The 20,348-nt window shown below is 35.1% G+C and overlaps 3 protein-coding genes across 4 annotated transcripts; 2 read left to right on the forward strand and 1 right to left on the reverse strand.

Annotated features, from left to right (window-relative positions):
* The first annotated feature begins 1,394 nt into the window (after positions 1–1,394).
* On the forward strand, positions 1,395–4,845 carry LOC118053113 (F-box protein At2g26850). Its single transcript, XM_035064274.2, has 5 exons — positions 1,395–2,502; positions 2,627–2,706; positions 2,954–3,126; positions 3,357–3,431; positions 4,366–4,845. Exons 1-5 carry the CDS (start codon positions 1,900–1,902, stop codon positions 4,551–4,553), a joined length of 1,119 nt encoding a protein of 372 aa, XP_034920165.1. The 5' UTR covers positions 1,395–1,899; the 3' UTR covers positions 4,554–4,845.
* Positions 4,846–7,943: 3,098 nt separating this feature from the next.
* On the forward strand, positions 7,944–14,218 carry LOC118053088 (rhomboid-like protein 20). The gene is made up of 8 exons (XM_035064243.2): positions 7,944–8,136; positions 8,261–8,361; positions 9,180–9,320; positions 9,758–9,824; positions 11,791–11,942; positions 12,078–12,179; positions 13,179–13,301; positions 13,629–14,218. The coding sequence occupies exons 1-8, from the start codon at positions 8,112–8,114 to the stop codon at positions 13,794–13,796; spliced, it is 879 nt and encodes a 292-aa protein (XP_034920134.1). The 5' UTR covers positions 7,944–8,111; the 3' UTR covers positions 13,797–14,218.
* Positions 14,219–16,153: 1,935 nt separating this feature from the next.
* Positions 16,154–20,206, reverse strand: LOC118053084 (uncharacterized). 2 transcript variants are annotated; one of them, XM_073409692.1, is made up of 7 exons: positions 19,765–20,206; positions 19,232–19,671; positions 18,770–18,801; positions 18,494–18,558; positions 18,303–18,381; positions 17,596–17,901; positions 16,154–16,714 (listed from the first exon to the last, which is right to left on the reverse strand). In XM_073409692.1, exons 2-7 carry the CDS (start codon positions 19,630–19,632, stop codon positions 16,560–16,562), a joined length of 1,038 nt encoding a protein of 345 aa, XP_073265793.1. In that variant the 5' UTR covers positions 19,633–19,671; positions 19,765–20,206; the 3' UTR covers positions 16,154–16,559. The 2 variants fall into 2 exon arrangements, with proteins under 2 accessions (XP_073265793.1, XP_034920129.1); XM_035064238.2 differs by having other exon boundaries at positions 18,749–18,801; positions 19,765–20,203.
* Positions 20,207–20,348: the final 142 nt, after the last annotated feature.

The following is a 20,348-nucleotide window of genomic DNA, read 5'->3' on the forward strand; positions in this document are numbered from 1 at the left end:
ATTATTTTGTGGCTCCATTTTCTATATAAATCATAGTCATGAACAAGTACTAAGATAATAGCCTATGCAAGATATCCTTTTCAAGAAAATAAAGAAATTAGTCTGAATCTCCATGGACATTTTAAATAAACTACGTAAAAATATGCAAAATGGGAATTGTATTGATGGTTGTCATCAAATCTCTTAAATCTTTTTGGATTGAATTACCAAATATATAACCCAGCCTTTTTGGATAATTAGCTTTCATAATAAAAATAATCAAGATATTATTATGATGCATAATATTTTTTTAAATTTTTTTTTACTTTAAAAGAATCAAAATATTTTTTAAAAGATTTTTTTGTTTTATTTTTAATATGAATACATCAAAAACAATTAATATGATATTTTTTAAATAAAAAAATATATAAAAAATACATCAAGTCTTGAGAGTTATTGGTGAATAATATCCACAAAACCTAGAAGATTTTTTTTTTTTTACCTCAACAAAGTAATGTTGTAGACTTTGTAGTAGCATATACATGTATATATACAGTCACCTTCTCGTTCTTTAATTAGGACACGATTTCTTGAATCCTGTCAAAGTAATTTACGTGGTCTGCACGATCTGGTGTGGCTGTTGTGTGTTTGGTGGGACTTGGGAGTTAGGTTAAGGTTCTGGTTGGCTTTTATTATACGGTGACAAATCATGCTGATTTTTATTATTTATTTGAAATTGTAATAGTGGCTGTAATTTAAGATATTTTTTATTTAAAAATATATTAAAATAATAATTTTTTATTTTTAAAATCAATACATTAAGATACAATTTTTTTTAAAAAAATATCAATAATTTTTTTTTAAATCTCTTTTTTCTTAAAACATAAATTTATATCGTGATTCCAAACAAGCACATCATAAAAATAGAAATAGAAATAGAAATAGATATAAGACCATGTCAAGACTGACGAGCTTGATTCGATCCGAGTTTTACTTTAAAACTTGGACGATAATGTGTCACCACAGATGTATTTACCACCCAATTTCGAGAAGTTTCTTTCTTTCTCTTTGCTGTTGTGAGATAAAAGTTTGATTGAACTAAAAAGGACCCACTTCAAGTTCATCCTAATCTTCATCGATCATGGAGTTTTCCCTGCTTTTGTTGATGCTTCTTTCTTTCTTTCTTTTCTCAATAATTGGATAAGCAAGCCTAAGCTGTGAAGTTTTGACAAACGACAAGTGTAGTTTTTATCGGAAAAAAAAATTAAAAATCATAACTTTTCCTTGAATTTGAATTTTATCATAATTTAATAAGAAAAACATACAAAAATCAATCAACTTTTAAACTATTTTTAAACTAAAAGCATCTCCAACAATACTATAACACAATGACAAATGGAGTCCAAGAGAAGAGAGAGATAATGCAGGGGTTGACTGTAATTTTTCTTTTGAACTACAGAAATGTAGGGAAGTCAAGCAAGAGGCCTTGGAACACCCATAGGCGTAGGGTCCCATAAATAGGAATTCACTGTATGTAGATGCCAAGACATAGCATGTTTGAAGCAAAGCAACCTCTGCTGGCTGTTATTTTATCCGTAGTGGTGTTGTAACTTGTAACTGCCAGCAATCAAAGCACTGTCGGTTGTGTTATCTTAAATTTTGCTCCTTTATTTTAATATTTGTCTCGATTTTACCGAGCTATGGCCACCCTTTCTTAAATCTAACTCTATTGGTCGATTTCACTTTGCTTGTGTATTTATATCACTACTCTTCTATGGTTATTAGCCCTTGGCCTCTCCTAGCTATCATAGATTGTCAATTTATATGGTAGTAGGACAAGTTTTGAACCGCCCCCATTTGATAATTTCCTCATATTCAATGCTTTGCTAATTGATTTCTTGCTTTCTTTTATTTTCTCCAATGAGGAGTGAGGGGAGGATGTTGTCGTTGGGACCTCGGTTTTGGGGGGAGTTTTCTAGTTTTCTTGTTTCATGGTTCAATAAAGGAAGGTTTGTTGTTAGTTTGTTTCAAGTTCCTGTGAAAATGCCACTGAAGAAGGTGAATCTTGGTTCAAGAGTTCAAGAGATTGTGGAGGAGGAGGAGGAGGAGCCTTCTCTTCTGGATTTGCCTGAGTTGGCCTTGGAACGCATCCTCGAGAGGCTTTCACCTGCTGGATTGTGCAGCATGGCTGGAGTTTGTAGCTCTTTAAGGGATAGGTGTAGAAGTGATCACTTATGGGAGAAACACTTGAAGCAGAAATGGGGTAGAGTGATTGGTGAGTCTGCTTATAAGGAATGGCAATGGCATATAGCCTCAAGTAAGATGTCGAGCCTTTTAGATCAAAGAAATCAAAAGGGTTTCATGGGATCTCTTATTAGTATGTGGCCTTTTTGTTGGTTTAAACCCAAGTGTGAAAGTAGAAGCAAGCCAACAACTTGTTTACCAGTTGATTCAATCATGGCTTTGTATCTCTCTCTTGAAAGTGGCAAGTTTTGGTTTCCAGCTCAGGTTTATAACCGTGAGGTAAGGGTTGCGAAAGACCTATTCTTGGAATCAATCTTGCATCTTCAAATTCTTGATATCAATTTCTCTTAATTAATTGTTTTTTTGGCAAATCCAATGAGATTTTGTTCCTGTCTGGTTTCAGAACGGACATGTTGGATTTATGCTGTCATGTTATGATGCACAACTCAGCTATGATTCCAAGACAGACACCTTTCAGGCAAGGTATGAAGAGAGAGAACTCGGAATCTGAAACGTTGTATCTGCTGTAATGAGCCTTAAATCAGCATTTGGAGATTTTAACCTATCCCAAACCTTTTCCTACACATTGAATTATATCTGTTAATATAGCTGGAAAAATCTTAGTTCCAGAAGAGAAGTAATCTATGCTTCAATTGTTCATTTCTACTTGGCCAGATCATCTGTAAGACAGGGCCCCGTGCTCAAATCATAGTGTATTTTTTAATTGCAGGTATTCTCCTTTTGCGCGGCAAACAATAGAGCAAAGCATACACTGGGAAAGGCTAAGAGCACCACCAGTTGATACTCCTGCACATGTTCTTCATACTTCTGATTGTTTGAGTGACCTGAAACCCGGTGATCACATCGAGATCCAATGGAGGCGAAGCAAAGAGTTCCCTTATGGTATGCTCTCAATCCTAAAATTTACCGCCTTCGGAATCAATCGATCGATCGAGTTTCTACCTTCTACATTATTTTTCTAGAACGATGTTTCAACCCCTTTTTGAGATTTTTGGAATATCTGCAAAATTTTCTACCTCTAGTTTCTGCATCTGAGTTTCTTTCTTCATGTTTTGGCCATGAAATCCCGTGTTTGTGGATATCATTAAAATGTTCTTTTGCTAAATGAGCAGGTTGGTGGTATGCTGTTGTGGGGCATCAGGAATTATGTGATGGGAATCAGAATCGATGCCGTTGTCGACACGACGGTGAGTAACTCACCAGAGACTGCAAAATTATCCTTTTATCAATTTTTTTTTTTCCCCTCTGACATGGAAAAACCTACTCTTATCATTTTTTAAGTACAGAACTAGCCTGGAGCGTGAGAAACTACTATGTCTACGTACTTTTTTTTTGTTGCTTTCGTCCTGTTTAATAAAGAACAAATGCTTTAAGAATTAAATATCTTTCTTATTCTCGCTATGTTGGGAACTTGTCCTGTCATAACTTAGCTTTGTCTGGCAAGTGAGCTTGAGTGGTTCAGGCTAGCTCGACACCAGTTAGGCCACTTCTAAAATGTTCACTTTTCTTCCAAAGTGAGCGACAAAACATGTGCATGATGCATTATCGATTCCCCACTTTCTTCATTAACTTTAATGGCTCTCCCCTTCTCCCATCAATCTCTATCCAGCATCTTTTCTTGATGAATTCAAGAAGCCAATTCAACAATGACACATCGTAGATCGAATTACGCAATCCAAAATATGCTGCAGAACCAACGAGCATAGCAAACAAAAACAGCTGGTCTTTGATTTGCAGACAACATCAACACATAAAACAGACCTTTCAAGTGGAATAAAACTTATCAGCATTGTCAATTAATCCAGGGACTCACTTAGTCATAGATCTTGTTGGAAGCAGAGGATGCAGATTTAAGGACATAATTAAGTATGATGGCACTACTACAGCCACTGTTTAGTTGTTATAATTGTGTCTAGCTTATAGTTAGTTCTGGCTCACCGGGCAAATTGCTGCTCTGAAAGCAAGAGCGAGGCACGTCACCCTGGCATCTTGCTGTGTACCTGGTTTAATGAACCCCATCGCAGGGTGCATGTGAATCTGAATATTTTGGTTTCTTTACATGTTGATGCCATTCATGTTGCAGCACTTGCTTTATTTGCTTACATGAAATCTTGCTAACAGATACAGTAGTACTGGAGTTCAGCCAATACACTCCTGGATCTCGATGGAGACAGACGATAATAAACAGAAAGGACCACAGGGAAGTAGGAAACGAAGCTGATGGTTTTTATGGAGGAATTAGAAAGCTTTGCAAGGCTGAAGAAATCTCAAAATGGAAGCAGCTATGGCCGAACCAAATCGTCGATTAGTATGGCTTTTAGGGACCCTTTCCCTTCCACTCTCACCACATCCCTGTGTACATAGCCCCCTTCCTTTTTACTCTCTTGGTTTATGATTTAGAGAGTTCAAAGTCACATAAATGCTCCTAGAAAGTTGAATGTTAGGCTTCGGAGTTTTTGCGAAGCTTGCCACGGTCTAAGAATAGTGTAGCCTTATGTGTATAATAATTTTGTAAGGAATATATATATATATATATATACACATCACTAATGAGTCTTGTGTAGGGAAAATATGATCAGTTTTCTGTTCTCAGTTGATACATTTCTGAATCTTCAGTAGTTAGTTCATTTTGAAAGCACAGCAATTTTCAACTTTCATGCACCGCTATAAAACCAGCTGGCTTGGCTAATTGACTCAGACCCAGGACCCATACCAGCATGGGTTGAAGAAAAATAAGGGAAGAACATGACCATGGTAAAACCCGGTCAAATCTCTTAACATGTAACCCATGTCTTGCTACAATTCAAGTTTTAAAACTATGCTTTTATGCTTTTATGTACTAAATTTTAGATTATGCTCCTTGTAACTTAGATAATTACATTAAATTAGTGCCATATGTCGAGGCGTAGCGCGACGTTGAGAATAACAGGTCTACCTCCTGAAAGGTGTGTTGAAAATAGAATTTGAGGGTAATCATAAAATTATGATTATAAGTTCAGGACTCCTTACCTAGTATTATGATTACGAGGGTCTGAATAACGAACTAGTTGTGTAAGGGAAAGACATATCACCCCCACTACATTCTACCTAAGATAAGCTGTATTGTTGTTTAATTGTTTTTCTAGGTTATGTTTCTATTCATTGGTCTTTTTCTAAGGTCTAAGACAGATCTTTTTTTGTGAGAGAGTCTCTACCATTCTGGGGTTCAAATTTTAGCATCACATTTATTTTCTAAATATAACTAATTCCTAATGTCCTGAACAGAATAGTTGTTATAGCTTTTTTGTATTTTGACCAAACCCTAATGAATAATAAAAAACTAGTTACAATATTCATTTTTATATTTTTTTAAATATGATAAAAATACGATTTTATCTTTTTTTTTTAAAAAAAAAATATGCATGAAAAAATTTTAGAATTTCATCGTATGCACGAAAACAAAATATTTGTGTTTATGTGTTTTTTTTTTTTTTTAGTTTTTGAATTTTTTTAAAAAAGTTTCTCAATTGCATCTTTTATGATTTAAATATATGAAATTGAGCTCCAAATTAAAACAAGGAGAAAATACATGGCTCACCTAAAATTCATGATAATTTTTATTCAAGTTTAAAAGTTTATTTTGTTCGTTTTTTAGTTCTTGAGTTAGAGAGAGGCAAAATAAAGTTATTGAAAAATAGCAAAGGAGAGAGAAAATGGCTAGTTATTGCATATCAACAACACAAATGATCAATCTTGGTGTCAACGAGTTCCATCTAATGAGAAGAATTTGATGGAGGTGGGTTTTTCCTGTAAGCATGCCTAAAAAAGAGATCAAGTTTCATTTTGATTTTTTTGGTTTGGTTGATTTTGATTTTATCGGGTAATTTTGGGGTATTTTAAGGCTAGTAGGTAATTTAGAAAAACTTTTATGGTGTTTATTAGATGTGTGTGTGTGTGTGTTTTTTTTCAACCCAAAAAACCCCATCTTATGCTTTTCCGACCACAACGGTGATGGACAAATTCTAAGTTGGGCATAGTAAGTGACCTGACATCAACTCCAACTTTTTTTTTTCCTTTTCAATTGCATTTTTTTATAGTCTAATTATATGAAATTAAGCTCCAAATTAAAACATGAAAAAGCACATGGCTTGATCCAAATTCACGACAATTTTTTTTTTGGTAAAAAAATTTATTCAATAAGGAAAGTTTGATAGTAGTTGATTTTCCTTATAAACATGTCAGAAAAGGAGATCAAGTTTCATTTTGATTTCTTTGGTTCAATTAATATTGGTTTTCTTGGGAGATTCTAGGGGTATTTTAAGGTTAATAGATGGTTCATGAAGATTTTTATAGTGTTTATTAGATATATTTGAGGTGAAAATGATTTAAAAAGTGGATTTCAACCCAAAAGCCTTGCCTTATAATTTTTTTACGACCACAATAGATGTTGGATTATGAGAAGGGCATAATAGATGACTTATTTATTTATTTATTTAAATAAAGGGCTTGTAAAAGAGAAAAAAATAGGAATGATTTTTTTTTTTAAGGTCTTGGCCTAGCATTTTTTTTTATATATAAAAAAAACCTTAAACATTGAGTTTTTATTGAGTTTTTTTTTTAAAATTTTATTCTTTAAAATTATATTGATTTTGAATTGATCTTTTTTATTATATAATTAAAATAAAAAGTATTATTAAACTTATTGGAGTCCACAACCTAGTTCATTGATTTGATGAGTTAACTCATGTTGATCAAAATCGATCCGATATATTATCATTTAGATTTTTTTAAAAATTATCAATTTCAAGTTTTTTTTTAAAGAAATCTAATTATTTTTTAATGATCATCAAAGTTGTCTAAATTAGACCCATGCATTTGATATTTTTTAAGGCCTTAATACGCTTGGCAACTTAGACCCGCATGCCTGACCTAACTTTATTTTTTTTGAAAAAAATCCTTTAATATTGTGTTTTTGATGATTTTTTTAATTTTATTATTTAATATGAAGTTTATTTTGAATTAATTTTTTTTATCATATGATTAAAAAAACATATTATTGAACCTATTGGAATTAACAACCCAAGTCATGGATTAGGTGAGTTAACTAGAATCGATCTAATAAGTTATTGTTTCAATATTAAAAAGAAAAAAGTAGCCAATTTCAAATTTTTTTTTAAGTGAAACACTTTCCAACAGTTGTCTAGATTGCCTTTAAACATGTGGGTCTAATCTTTGTTTTTTATATTATTTTTTTTGTATTTTGAATTTTTATTTTGCTTTTATATTCGTCAAGTTAAATGAATTATATTAAAATAATTTCCACATAATTTAATTAGAAATCTGGATTTTACAAAAACTTGAGTTAGGAGTTTTTAAATTTAACTTGCTAGATTGGTTTTAATGACAATGTTAAAAATTCTTCACAACTTATATATTTTCTTCTATATTAAATGTTTTTTTAGTCCAGGATATAGCAATAAGTAAACTAGTTGTTTTCTCCTAAAATTGGTATTAAATAATCGAGTTGGGAAAAAATATCATTGCATTGCTAAAAAATAAGTGAAAAACATTAAAAAAAAAACTTTAAAATACATTTTTATAAGAAAAATTCAATAGATTTATATCCTCTAAAAAAAAAGAAGAAAAAAAACATTATCTGAGAGAGAGAGAAAAAAAAACCTTGACTCCAAAATACAAAAAAAAAAAAAAAAAATATAATCGCACACTTCCATTTCATTCTAACTCTCAATTTTCCATCTACCACCAGCCTCCTCCTCCTCTTCAAACTCAAAAAAGTTTTGTAATTTAGACCCTAACGAAAACTTAGAAATTAGTAGAAAGCTCGTACTCGTCGTCGTGGCTTGGTCCCCCCTCCTTGACTCAGAAAGATGAACGGCGGCCCATCTGGTTTCCGTGCGTAAAACCCATTAACCCCCTTTTTTTCATTTTCTTTTCCTTTTCCTTTTCGTTGATGTTGATATTGATTTGTTTATAAATTTTGTGATTTTTTGTGTGTGTTGGGGTTGGGGACAAATAGACAATGCACCAGTTACAAGAATATGTGTTATTGCAAGCGCTATCTTTAGCGTTTTCTTGGGGATCAAAGGTGGCTCTAACAAGCTTGGATTATCGTATCAGGTAGCTTTACTATTGTTTTTTGGCGTGGTTTTTTTGTGGGTTTTTCGTTAGTGGTAAGATTGATCGAATCAGGATAATAAATTCTATTTTGTTTCTCGAAAAGATTGTTGGGTTTCCTTTTTTTTTTTTTTTAATTTAATATATTTAGTTTAGTTGTTAATTATCCGTATTTTGATAATTTCTTTCTGAGCTTGAATTTGAGGTTAGAATTGGATTGCTTAGAAGGAAATACCAGAACTAAGTAGGTTGCTTGATGAGCGTTGAAAAGCGAGGGAAGGAGAGTGTAGAGTAGAAGTAGAGATAAATGGGATGATAGAGCATGTAGTTGGGCAGGGAATCTCGTGGGTTCAGTTTGCTTTGTGGAATGTTGTTGATTTGGGAGTTGTTGTATTGGAGATGGTAGGCTGTACAAGCTGAAACTTTTTGAAAATGACAGTGCGATCAGATGGAAATGTCTGATGAGTCAGCTCAGGAGTAGTGTGAGATTAGGAGCTTGATTTTGCAAAATCCTTTGTGACAATTACTTGTATTGAAGTTGAAGATTGACTTGAGTAGGGGTTTACTGGGCGCCCGTGGCAGATATTTTATTTTATTTCTGGAGGGAGGGACTGTGTACACTTGGGAGACTGAGGCATCTGTTTGGAGCAATGTACTGTGACATCATGATTTTAAACGATAGGTTACATCATGATTTCACTACGTAGATGACTTTTGAATTGCTGACCTCAAAGTATTGTATTCTGATGTTTCTTATGTGGTGTCATCCTTGAATTTAAAACTGGAATGCAACTTAGGAAATTTATTTTTCCTTATTGCAGGATATTTTCAGGAATCCACGTCTCTGGAAGTTAGTTTTGTCAGTTTTTGCCTTTTCATCTACACCAGAAATGATGTTTGGGCTATATCTTCTTTACTACTTCAGGGTCTTTGAGAGACAGATTGGTTCCAACAAGTACTCTGTGAGTTTTTTTCCAGCCTAATTTGCTCATTAATTTTTGGGGCTTGGGATATGAGACAAATTTTCCAAATTGACATTACAAATATTTCTACACTCAGAGATTCTGCATGTCTTCATAATTCTCTTTGCTGTTACCTGTTACTGTTTTTTAATGAAAAATTTACCCAGTTAAGAAACACGTGTTTGTTAAGTGGAGGTCTGTTTCTTTGATCAATCACAGTATCAATTTTTTTCTTTATATTATCTTAATGTTGTTTTTTCTTATTTCTTATTTTGCTGCTTAGTTTATGATTTGGTTTTGGTTCTCTATTTACTAATCAAGATTGGATATCGGAAAGAAACTTAATCTGATTGTGTTTTTGTGTGTGCTTTTATTCTTTATTATTCTTCCCCCTTTTGTGTTCTTTTAAATATTGAAAATCTGCCCACATTATGCAGGTCTTTATTTTGTTCTCTGTGATAGTCTCTTTGCTCTTTGAGGTCTTTGCTGTCACACTCCTTCAAGGTATGACCTGTATCCGTGGTCCATTACATTGCTACTTCTCAAAGTGCCTTTTCATCAATCTCTTAAACAATGTTTCATATCCCCAAACTGTTAAAGAAAATCAATTTCAATTTTGTGGTGGTCATTAGTTTTTAGCTTAGGCTAAATGCTTTACCCCCCTCCCTCTTCCTCCAGTGGGTGCGTTCTGCTTTTCTCTTGGAGAGGCCTCACCTCATAAATGATGGAAGTTGTTGGACTGTTTGCATTGTATAAATTAGATGAGCCTCTACTCCTCTTCTTTTCCACCTTTATTTTCAGCATCCGATCTAGACCATCTCAGGGAGGGCTTATCCATCCCAAACATTCTTCTGAACTGCTTGAGCACATACTGCTGGAGTTTGCATTGTATAAATTAGATGAGCCTCTACTCCTCTTCTTTTCCACCTTTATTTTCAGCATCCGATCTAGACCATCTCAGGGAGGGCTTATCCATCCCAAACATTCTTCTGAACTGCTTGAGCACATACTGCTGGATTTTTAATTGGAATCCACTACTGAGCTGATGATTAGCATCTATTTTCTGTACCTAGTTATATTTTACATCCTCAAGAATATGACTGATGCAGGACAGCTTAGGGTGGCTGTTTTGGATCTGAGTTTAGAGGCTGTTTAGGTCCGTGTTGGTGTTGATTTCTGCTGGGAATTGTAGAAATTATTTGTCATGCTAATAGGGTTTCTAGGAGTCACACCTGTAGGATACAAAAACCTAAGCTTCACGCCCAGGGTTCTCATGAGTTGCACTTAAGGGAGATTGATTCACAAATCCAAAAGCACATTGCTAGAATTTTATTCTTAAACTGTAATTAAAATACTGAAAGACTTCAGAACCTTATATAGAGATGCTATTGCCTCCTAGCCCAAGGACTTAATTTCCTGTATAAGAAATCTATTTAGAATAGGAAAAACCTACTACATCTGATTACTGTAGAACTGACATAATACTAAATAGAAAATAAAACCTAGACAAATGTTGTAGTTTGTGGTTCATAGGCAGATTGGATGTTAATTACTGTTTTATTGCCAGGGACGATTGATAGGTTGGGGGTGTGGGGGCAATGCCCTCGTGGTATGGTAAAGGGGTATTATTGGATTTTATTAATAATACCCCTAGGGTGGCTAGGATCTACTATAAATACACAATATGTAACCCTAATTTGACATATAGTGAAATAAAGCTCCTCGCTCCTGTGGATGTGGGCACATTGCTGAATCACTGTGTGCTTTTCTTGTTTTCTCCCTTGTGCAATACTCATAATTATTGCTGCAGGTTTCACAACAACAAAATTTCCAGATTTTCCAGCAAATCTGGAAATTATGAAAATACCCTTGCCTACAAAAAGACATAAGTTTTGCTTCTTTTATTTTCGGCATAAATGACCAGTTATATGGAAGTTTTTGTATTTCTTTTACCACTTTAAAAACTAATTGGGGTAAAATTGCGGCTATGCTATTTTCTTTTTGCTAGGAAATATATTGATATATATTGCCCATTGGTTCTCTCTTTTTATTTTTCTCGTGTAAAGAACCTCAACGGAGGTCATGCTAGGAAGTTCTGGGGTCTAGAGGCTGGAGTTCAAATACATGGTTTTTAATCATGGGTTGTGGTGACACACATCACCCCTGCTCTGCTGGATGATATTGGCTGTAGTCAGACGAGTGCTGCGTGCATACCTTTGCCATCTTCTAGCTTGTAGATACCAGAATTCATAATCCTTTGAGTATGAAGAAAAATTTCAACATAATGTTTCTTATACACTCTTTTTAAGGGTGCAAGTTTATTTTACCAGCAGTGTCCTAGCAAAATTAAGAGTTTATTTATTTATCCACTGCACGATTCTTTATAGGTGATTATAATATTTTTCAGCAAAATGTTCTTTCTGCTGAATTACAATTGTGCCCTATAATTGATGTGTCTCTTTTTATGCAGATCCCTTAGCCAACCTTTTGACATCAGGACCTTATGGTCTTATATTTGCTTCATTTGTTCCCTTCTACTTTGACATTCCAGTATCAACTCGGTTTCGAGTCGTTGGAGTCCACCTTTCTGACAAGTCTTTCATATATCTAGCTGGTGTTCAGGTAAAAGAGAATACTTGTGCCATCCATGTGTGATGTATTTGCTTTTTTTTCCCTTGTCCTTTTACTTTCTTCCACATCTACCCTTTAGTTTCTCTTTCCAATCCCAGAGATCCAATATTAGCTTTGGTTCTGCAGCTTCTTTTATCATCATGGAAAAGATCAATTTTGCCTGGGATATGTGGTATCCTTGCTGGTTCCTTGTATCGTCTGAACCTCTTTGGTATCCGTAAGGCAAAGGTAGGTTTGTTTGTTTCACTTCTTCCTTTCTGCAAGTAAATGACAACTACCAAAGATGATATCGTAGATTGTGAGGTATCTAACTTTTTAGGTCTTAGCTTTGTATTGAAATCAAATTGGAAATTGAGAGTTGGAGATCTGATCAACTTAACTGGAGCTTCTTTGTTCTATGTGCAAAGATTGGTTGAGAAAACTCGGTAGGAAATTGTTAGATGGATATCTGATTAACTCAACAGAAACTTACTTGTAGATGCACAAAGATTGGTTGAGAAGATTCCTCATAGGACATTCTGAGTTTGAAAATAATTTAACCAGAACTTCTTTTACTGTGTTTATAAATTTTGATTGAGAAAATTCCTTAATAGCAATAAAGTAGCAGATTAGGTTGGTTCATGTGTGCAGTCATGTGGTGTATTTTTAGGTTTCTGCGTGCATTATGGGGCTTGTATCTGCACAAAGTTTCAATATGATTTTAATCTCGCCAAATGTATGAACTATTTATCATTTGATAATTCCTGGACAGACTCTGTTTGGGTGATTTATGATAATAAAATAAGTTTTATTATGATTACCATGAACCATCAAATCTTTGATCATCTGTGGAACTTGTTGGGGTTCAGCAATGTGAAGAAATGAGATGTTTGCATGTGTGTGCACAGTGCAAGATATGCTTCAGCTTCTTGTGCTCTACTTATCTATACAAAATTACAAATGAAGATGTTTGTTCATTTGTTTGATCATCAGATAGTTGTTTCTGTTTTTTAACTTGCATGACTGTCTTTTTTTAAGGAAACAAGTTCAGTTTAGATATTGCTTTAGAAAGTATTACTGCCTACCTTTTTTCCTTCACCTGTTTTTTTTTTTTAATAATTTAATACAAATGTTCAATCTGTTTGCAGTGTCAATTTTATTTGCCTTCTTCCCATTTCCCATTGCTAAAGCTGACTTGAAGCTGTTAAACTAATACTTCATTTCACTTGTTTACTCTATCTGCTACAGTTCCCTGAGTTCATAGCTTCATTCTTCTCACGGCTTTCTTGGCCATCTACGGGCAGTCCACGTGGAGCAACTTCTAGGAATGTAACAGGAAGTGCACCATCCTATGCTGGCCGTCATGTGCAGGCAAGTTTCTTGATAGCACCCATCCCTGCTGCCTTCTCCCTTATCACCATCACTTTCTTTGTATTTCCTTCACTTTTTTTTTGTTGTCATGGGGGTCGGAACCTAAGTTTGGATTTTATGAAAATCTATGATTTCTAAGTTTAAAAAGTCAATTTTCTATGAAGATCTTTTGTCTCGCCCTTTTCTTTTCTTGAATGGCACTTGAAACAATAAATTATTACCTCTGAAATTCCTAGTGTGTGAATCAATTGCCTAGATTGCATCAACATCCCTTTGTTTATTGCATTTAATTTATCCATAACAACTGATCTCTCTCTTTGGTTTCAGAGAACCTATCCTGCTCCCATGGCTCCTTCCACCGAGCCATCAGAGGATGCCATCGCTACTCTGGCTTCTATGGGTTTCGATAGGAACTCAGCTAGACAGGCACTTGTGCAGGCTAGGAATGATGTCAACACAGCTACAAACATCCTTCTTGAAGCACAGTCCCACTGATTCATCAATGCTGTGAAATGGAATTCAGCCTGTTAATTTGGAGATAACCCATCAGTAGTGAGACATGGTGATCAGTCGGATGAACTTATTTTGATAACCAGATAACACTCGGGAATTCATCAGGTGCTCCTGGCATCATTTTTTAGTGTTTTCCCTCTTGTTTATTTTATGGGGGGTGTATTCCACCTAAGTTGTCTCTTTTGAGATTAGTAATTCACAAAGAAATGTGTCTAAAACTTAGGAACCTGTATAATTGTTGACAGCATATGCATGTCATGGAGGGGCAAGTACATAGTTATCTTCACATACTCCAGCCTTTCTGATCAATTGATCTCTTATGGGACATCTGGTGAAAATGGTCGTGTTCATATGCTGACGCTTTGTAAATTTATGTCTAATATTGAACTTTCTGTTTAGGTATAGTAATGTGATTTCACGCTCATATGCTTGTTTGTATACGTACATAGTACACACGTGTTCGAAAATGCTGGTAAGCCGGAGAAGAGTATTCGGAGTTGAGGAGCCAAATGGATTGGGTTTTATTTCCAAAGAGTTGCCTCAAGATCCTCTTGCTTGAAAGAAATCGAACATGATCATGGCGACATGTCAGTTTTTTTGCTAGATGGCCTGTGTGCTTGCTAAATCATTGCAATCACTTGAGATGGAGGATTGTTGGTCAAATGAACTCAAATGGGAGATGTCAATTGCCATGGGCTGAGATATTGACTTACGCTGCAGTTCATTGTGGATGCAAGGAGCATCGCAAGCTCTTTGAGGAGGGGTGGCATTTTGTAGATGGATACTGTAGGCTTCATTATAGAAAATAAAATATTGATGACCACAGGACCAAAAAGAAACAGCAAGAATGAAGCAACTTAATAGCACGTGAACATGAATAATCAAATAAAACAAAGTCTTAAAGAAATTTACATAGATTCGAGTCCTTTTCCCATCATTTTTGCTTAAACACATGTTTGTGCTGAAGTTATTAAACTTGTTTTGGTCTGGATTCATGAGTCAGGTGTGTTAAAGAAAATGACCAGCACAAACTTCTTTCCTTTTCTAGCAGTGGCTTGTGTGGATCTGAACACTAAACAGGAGGACTGATTCTGTTGCAGCCTGTAATGCTATAATGTATAATATGGGTAAAATTGCAAGGCATTAGGAATAACTACTTCAACCCATTAATCTATGAACATACCAAATCATTTACCAATTGCTGCATGCTCTCACTCATTTGAAGAGAACGAAGCTCAGATGCATCCATTTCTTTGCCAAAATCAATTAGCCTTGGAGGTTGATCCAGAAAGGGATATTTCAAGTCGAGGAATACAACCACTTCAGCCATTTTGAGATCTTCGCCTTCATTTCTTGAAACAAAAATGACTTCCATCTTATTGCAAGAAGTTACCCTCTTGTAATAAATTTGAAAAATTTTATTGTTTTATTATCTTTAAAATTAATATGTTCTCAATATTTTCAAATTATTTTAATCTGTTGATATTAAAAATAATTTTTTTAAAATAAAAAAATATCATTGATATGAATTTTAATATAAATAATTATTTAAAAAGTAATAACAACCACATTGCCAAACAAGATTTAAATCATATTTAATATCACATTTAAAGGCATATATCATCAAGGTTTTTTTTTTTTTTTTTTTTTTTTTTTTTTTTTTTTGTATTAATGTCTTACTCAAAATAACATATATAAAAAAAAATTTATAAATATGTTTAAAAATATAAAAATAAATTTATCTCAATAATAATTTCAGGATGAATTTTTTTTCCTTCCAAAGCAGAAAATATATATTTCTATCTTTAAAATATCTTTACAGGTAACTTTTAATTTCAAAATTGCCCCTTTCTTTTTTAAATAAATAACATTAATTATTTTGAGTTAAAAAACAATAATCATCTTCTTAATCAACGGTAGAGGTGCCTCTCTTTTTGGATTAGATCTCTTATTTTTATTGTTTTTTTTAACCACTTTCTTAAATATCTCTCTAATCATAATTTTTTTTTACCTTCACAGATCAAGTGCAGCTGCCAATATGTGGATATTGTGTTTTTTTTTTTTTTTTAAATAGCAAATTCTTCGCATTTCTCCAGCATAACCGAATTTTTGTGAGACAATCAAGTCTGAGAAATTAAGTTCGACGTCCCGTGGAACTTCGAATGCTTCAAAATCGAAACCCGTACGTGTTGCCACAAGTCAGCACAAGGCTGTTTAAGATTATAAGAACTTAGGTTACTCATATTTTATTATCTTATCCACCACTAATCAAACAATATATATAGAAATAATCACTTTGATCCCGACCAGGACAACACGATTTTTTCATGCAACTACGGTGTGCGGAAGACAATTTTGTACTTTATTACCGAACACAATTCTGTTTTCATGTCTTATTTTTTCAATTACCTCCTCGAGATATTAACCAAAGACATTTTTTAGGACCAAAGCAATTTGGAGAAACTCCAACTACCAAGCAAATTGGTATAATTGCTTGAACATATCATACACCAAATACATGGCAATATTTCTCTCGAGTTACAAATCTACAGCTCCAGCTTCACAAAGATATTTGTGGAAAAATACATTGCAACTTCGAAAAATGCTCCGGGGCTTGCTCATTCTGTGCAAGTGCAGCCTGTGGACGAAATAGCATACCCTTCTTCATGGTATCAAATTCGCTGGGAGAACTGAGCTTTTCTGTGGTCAAAAGATAAGCTGGCATCTTCTTTTGCCTCGAAGGTATTAGACAGTGCTAACGTCTACTCGACTTTCATGGAGCTGAAAGGCAGGAGTAATCCAGCTCCCACAACTGCATTGTATACCAGACCAATTGAAGGAGCCCAAACGAGCTTCACAATGAGCACAGGACAACCTGCCCTCCAACATTCCTCCCTCAACTGGACAACAAGGAAGAGCTATTGTATTAAGTGGTATCATTGCCAGCAAGCATGCACAATTCCGATTCCTTAAATCAATGAATCCAATAAAAAGACATGCTTAAGGTAAGGCATAAACCAAGGATCAGGATCAATTGAGTTCTAGATGACAATGATGGTCGGAACAAGCCAAGTAAGATTTAGGCAAAACATGGATAATCAAAAACCATGTTTGGATCCTCTTTAGAAAAAATGGGATACCAACTCCAAATGCAATGCACCCAAGTTTGTTATAACAGGTATAAATTACAGGTAATTCTCTAAGGTGTCTGATAAATATTTCAATATGCTTTCTAAAGTGTCGAGTTATCCCCCCCTAACCATTCTCTCCTACAAGATATAAATAGAGCCTCCATTTTTAAGATCGCAAAAGAATTGATTCATTATGGCTTTAGCACAAGGAACTGGGTTGTCTGCAACTCTGCGTGGTTCATAAATTTACCCAACTTTTATCAGTTAGTGGTTTCCATTAGAAATCTCTATGTACTGAATATAAGGATGGCTTTTGCTAAAAGAGTGAATCATAATAACTGCACAGGTCAGTACACCTTCGTGACATAACCATATGGCTTAGTTCATAAATATATTATATTAAGCCCAGAAATGATCTCAACTGATGATGAGAAGAGCTTGCTCTCTACAATTAAGGAACACCACAGAGGTTGACCATTTGGTTGAAAAACCAAATCAAGGTTTCAAAGAATCTCTAACCAGTAGTGAGCCATTATAGCTAACCCAAGGTTAACCAATGAAGCTGCAATTAGTTCCGCAGCTTCTTCTTTATGACTGAACTTAAAAAAGTCCAGTGGCACCGGAATTTCTACAAACAAGATTGCACATACCTGCTGTCATCCACTTTAAAGGCTCAACAAAAATAGAAGAACACTCAGACTCATCAGACTTGTTAAGGGGGTTGCCACTTTTCTGCTTGCTCCATGCGAAAGATGTCTCACCCTCTCCTGGGACATGATCCATAACATTCTCCTGCAATGCAACTACTCGACGGCACTTCTTGCAGTGGTATGCAGGAATACCCTTTTCCCCTCCATTTGGAGATGCTTCTTCCTCAGAGGAGACTTGTGTAGGTACACCAGGATCTGCCCCAAATTTAGAACTGTCTATCTTCTCTCCGCGGTTGTAAAACTCACCTGGAAGCATGGGGAAATTAATCCTTCATAAAAAGGATATTCACAGATTCACCATATCTGATCATTCCATATGTTTGTAACAGTAAAGACTATGCTTCTAACAGTCATAAAAGATATTACTAAGTTTAGGATCTATAATAATGTTCCACAAGAACGAAAATTTCAATGGATGAGTAGCTAAAGTAACAAATGCATCACCACTTATGCTAAGCCAACTCTTATACACGGATTAAAGTTTAGGGAGCAGCCACTTGATGCAAATGCTCAAGGTTGAGAACATACTAATGTCATGATTCCAAAATTCTGCTTATGCAGCGCCCAACTAATGACCTCCCACTTTAACACACAACAAAATTATTAACAAGAACAGCAACTCAGGATCAAATACTATGAACATGTACCCAGTGCTTTCAGGCGAAACCGCTTGTATATGGGACTAGCATGATCAACCTTGAAACCCATTTCCTCAAACATTTTCAACTGCAATGGAAAAAAAATATTTATGAGAATCACATAAGACACTAAAATCTCAGAGTCACCATTAATGCATCCCAACAAATCATATAGGTTTGTTTAGCATGTCTTGCATCACCTGTTCTAAAAAGCCATCATTGGGACCAACAGACTCACAGCTTTGCCTTAGGGATTCAAGAGCATCTACAGAGACACGTAGGGAAAAGATGAAATGGTAATTAAAAAAAAATTCAAAAGAGATAACATCACATATTTTCATTGTTGTCAAACAAAAAGAACCACCATATTTTCAGAATGTAAGCAATGAAGGCCACCTGCATATACCAATCAGCAGATCCAAAATGCTCCAAATAAAAAGTGGATGTGTTCAAACCTTCAAGAGATAATTGCTCACTTTTCATCAAGTACGCTGTAATGATAGCTGCACTGCAAAGAAAACAACGAAGAGAGGACCAAACCATTAGGGCTTGAGAATTCACGGCAGGTCTGTTCTGGACAATTTCTAACACTCATCGATTGGGTCAGAAAATAACCTAAAACACTTCTTTCCTAGTTAAACCCACTTCATATCAATAAACTGGTCCACTGAAAAATATCAAAACACACTTCATGACTGTTTTAAATTAACCAAAAGTAAATAGCCACAAACTTGCACATCTAAGTTAAAAGCATGCAATTCAGATCTTCGTTATTCATCCCATAATATCCATGTTTAAAGCGGACTTGACTGGTGGATCCCAAATACAGTTCATGCTATTCTTGGAACAAATAACATCACTACTCTAATCCACCTCTAATTTAAGATTAACAAATAAACCCTAATTTACATTAAAAAAACAAAACAGAATTATCATACCTTCTCGAAACGCCAGCAAAACAATGCACCAAAACAGCTCCTTCTTTTCTAGTCTTCTGAATAAAATCCAAACAAACATCCAAATAATCCAACAAATCCTCACTCTCCATATCCCTAATCGGCACCGCCATTCTCACTAGCTTCAATTCCTTCCCTGCATACTCTAACGAATACAAAACCTTATTCGCCGCCAAACAACTCCTCCACTCATCACAGACACACACTTTCTTTATCTCCTTCGTCGGAATTATGACTCCGCTTCTCCATTCCGTAAAGAACGATATCGACACGGAACTTAAAACCGATAATATATGCGTTATTTCCGCACTTCCGTTTTGCAGAACCTCCGCCGCGTTGCTTATGTTTCCGATGAAAAGATTCTCGCGTACAAGATTCGGCATCAAAAATATATATTAACAAAATTACAAGCTTGTTTTCTCCTGCGAAAAATTATGGAATTTTCTAAGACAAAAAAATTAAATTAAAATTCATAATTTTTTCGATTAATTCGAACTAATGTGATTTGGGCTGACCTTAGAAAGAATATTCCGGAGAAGGATGGAATCCTTTTTTTTATGCTGATTTTTTATCTTCGTCTACGGCTACTGCTACTGACTTCTGCGATTCTTTAGAGTGGCAGACTGGCAGGTATTTGCAGGCGGTGAGTTGGCACGTGTGAATAACTGATTTAGTACGTGTGAATGAGTATGTGGTTTTTCTACGTGGCAGGAGATGGAAGGGTAGTCTTTTTGCCTGTAAAGTATTGGGCCCACCATGCACTTCCAATGGAGGGGGTGTGGCGTGGAAATATCAGGACAGGTGGCGAAGATTGATTGCCTTTTGAGGCTTGTGTGTTCCACGTAGGACAAACTCCCTCGAAAACGACATGTCTTTCATAGTTGAGTAAGAGACAAGGCTAGATTTGTACAGGCAAAGCGACATGATCGTGTGTAGTGTAGCCATGTTCGAACAAAAAAGGTAACGTCCCATGATGTGAACCGTTAAAAGCATAGTTTTGAAACCCGGCCCGGCCCGGCGGGTCGACCCGGGACCCGGCTGACATGTAAAAAACAGTCAGCATTTGACCCGGTGAGAAACGGCATCGTTTAGCTTTTTA

Source organism: Populus alba, chromosome 6 (assembly GCF_005239225.2).
Source record: "Populus alba chromosome 6, ASM523922v2, whole genome shotgun sequence".
In the NCBI taxonomy this organism is placed as follows: domain Eukaryota; kingdom Viridiplantae; phylum Streptophyta; class Magnoliopsida; order Malpighiales; family Salicaceae; genus Populus; species Populus alba.

Excerpts from the sequence above, each read along its gene's own strand:
- LOC118053113 (XM_035064274.2), top strand. The coding sequence starts at position 1,900 with ATGAGGAGTGAGGGGAGGATGTTGTCGTTGGGACCTCGGTTTTGGGGG. Across the intron at positions 2,707-2,953 it reads ACAGACACCTTTCAGGCAAG|GTATTCTCCTTTTGCGCGGC; the intron begins GTATGAAGAGAG and ends TTTTAATTGCAG. Across the intron at positions 3,432-4,365 it reads ATGCCGTTGTCGACACGACG|ATACAGTAGTACTGGAGTTC; the intron begins GTGAGTAACTCA and ends TCTTGCTAACAG.
- LOC118053088 (XM_035064243.2), top strand. The coding sequence starts at position 8,112 with ATGAACGGCGGCCCATCTGGTTTCC. Across the intron at positions 8,362-9,179 it reads AGCTTGGATTATCGTATCAG|GATATTTTCAGGAATCCACG; the intron begins GTAGCTTTACTA and ends TCCTTATTGCAG. Across the intron at positions 13,302-13,628 it reads ATGCTGGCCGTCATGTGCAG|AGAACCTATCCTGCTCCCAT; the intron begins GCAAGTTTCTTG and ends CTTTGGTTTCAG.
- LOC118053084 (XM_035064238.2), bottom strand. The coding sequence starts at position 19,632 with ATGCCGAATCTTGTACGCGAGAATCTTTTCATCGGAAACATAAGCAAC. Across the intron at positions 18,802-19,231 it reads TTTGCTGGCGTTTCGAGAAG|TGCAGCTATCATTACAGCGT; the intron begins GTATGATAATTC and ends TTTTCTTTGCAG. Across the intron at positions 18,559-18,748 it reads TGAGCAATTATCTCTTGAAG|ATGCTCTTGAATCCCTAAGG; the intron begins GTTTGAACACAT and ends GTGTCTCTGTAG.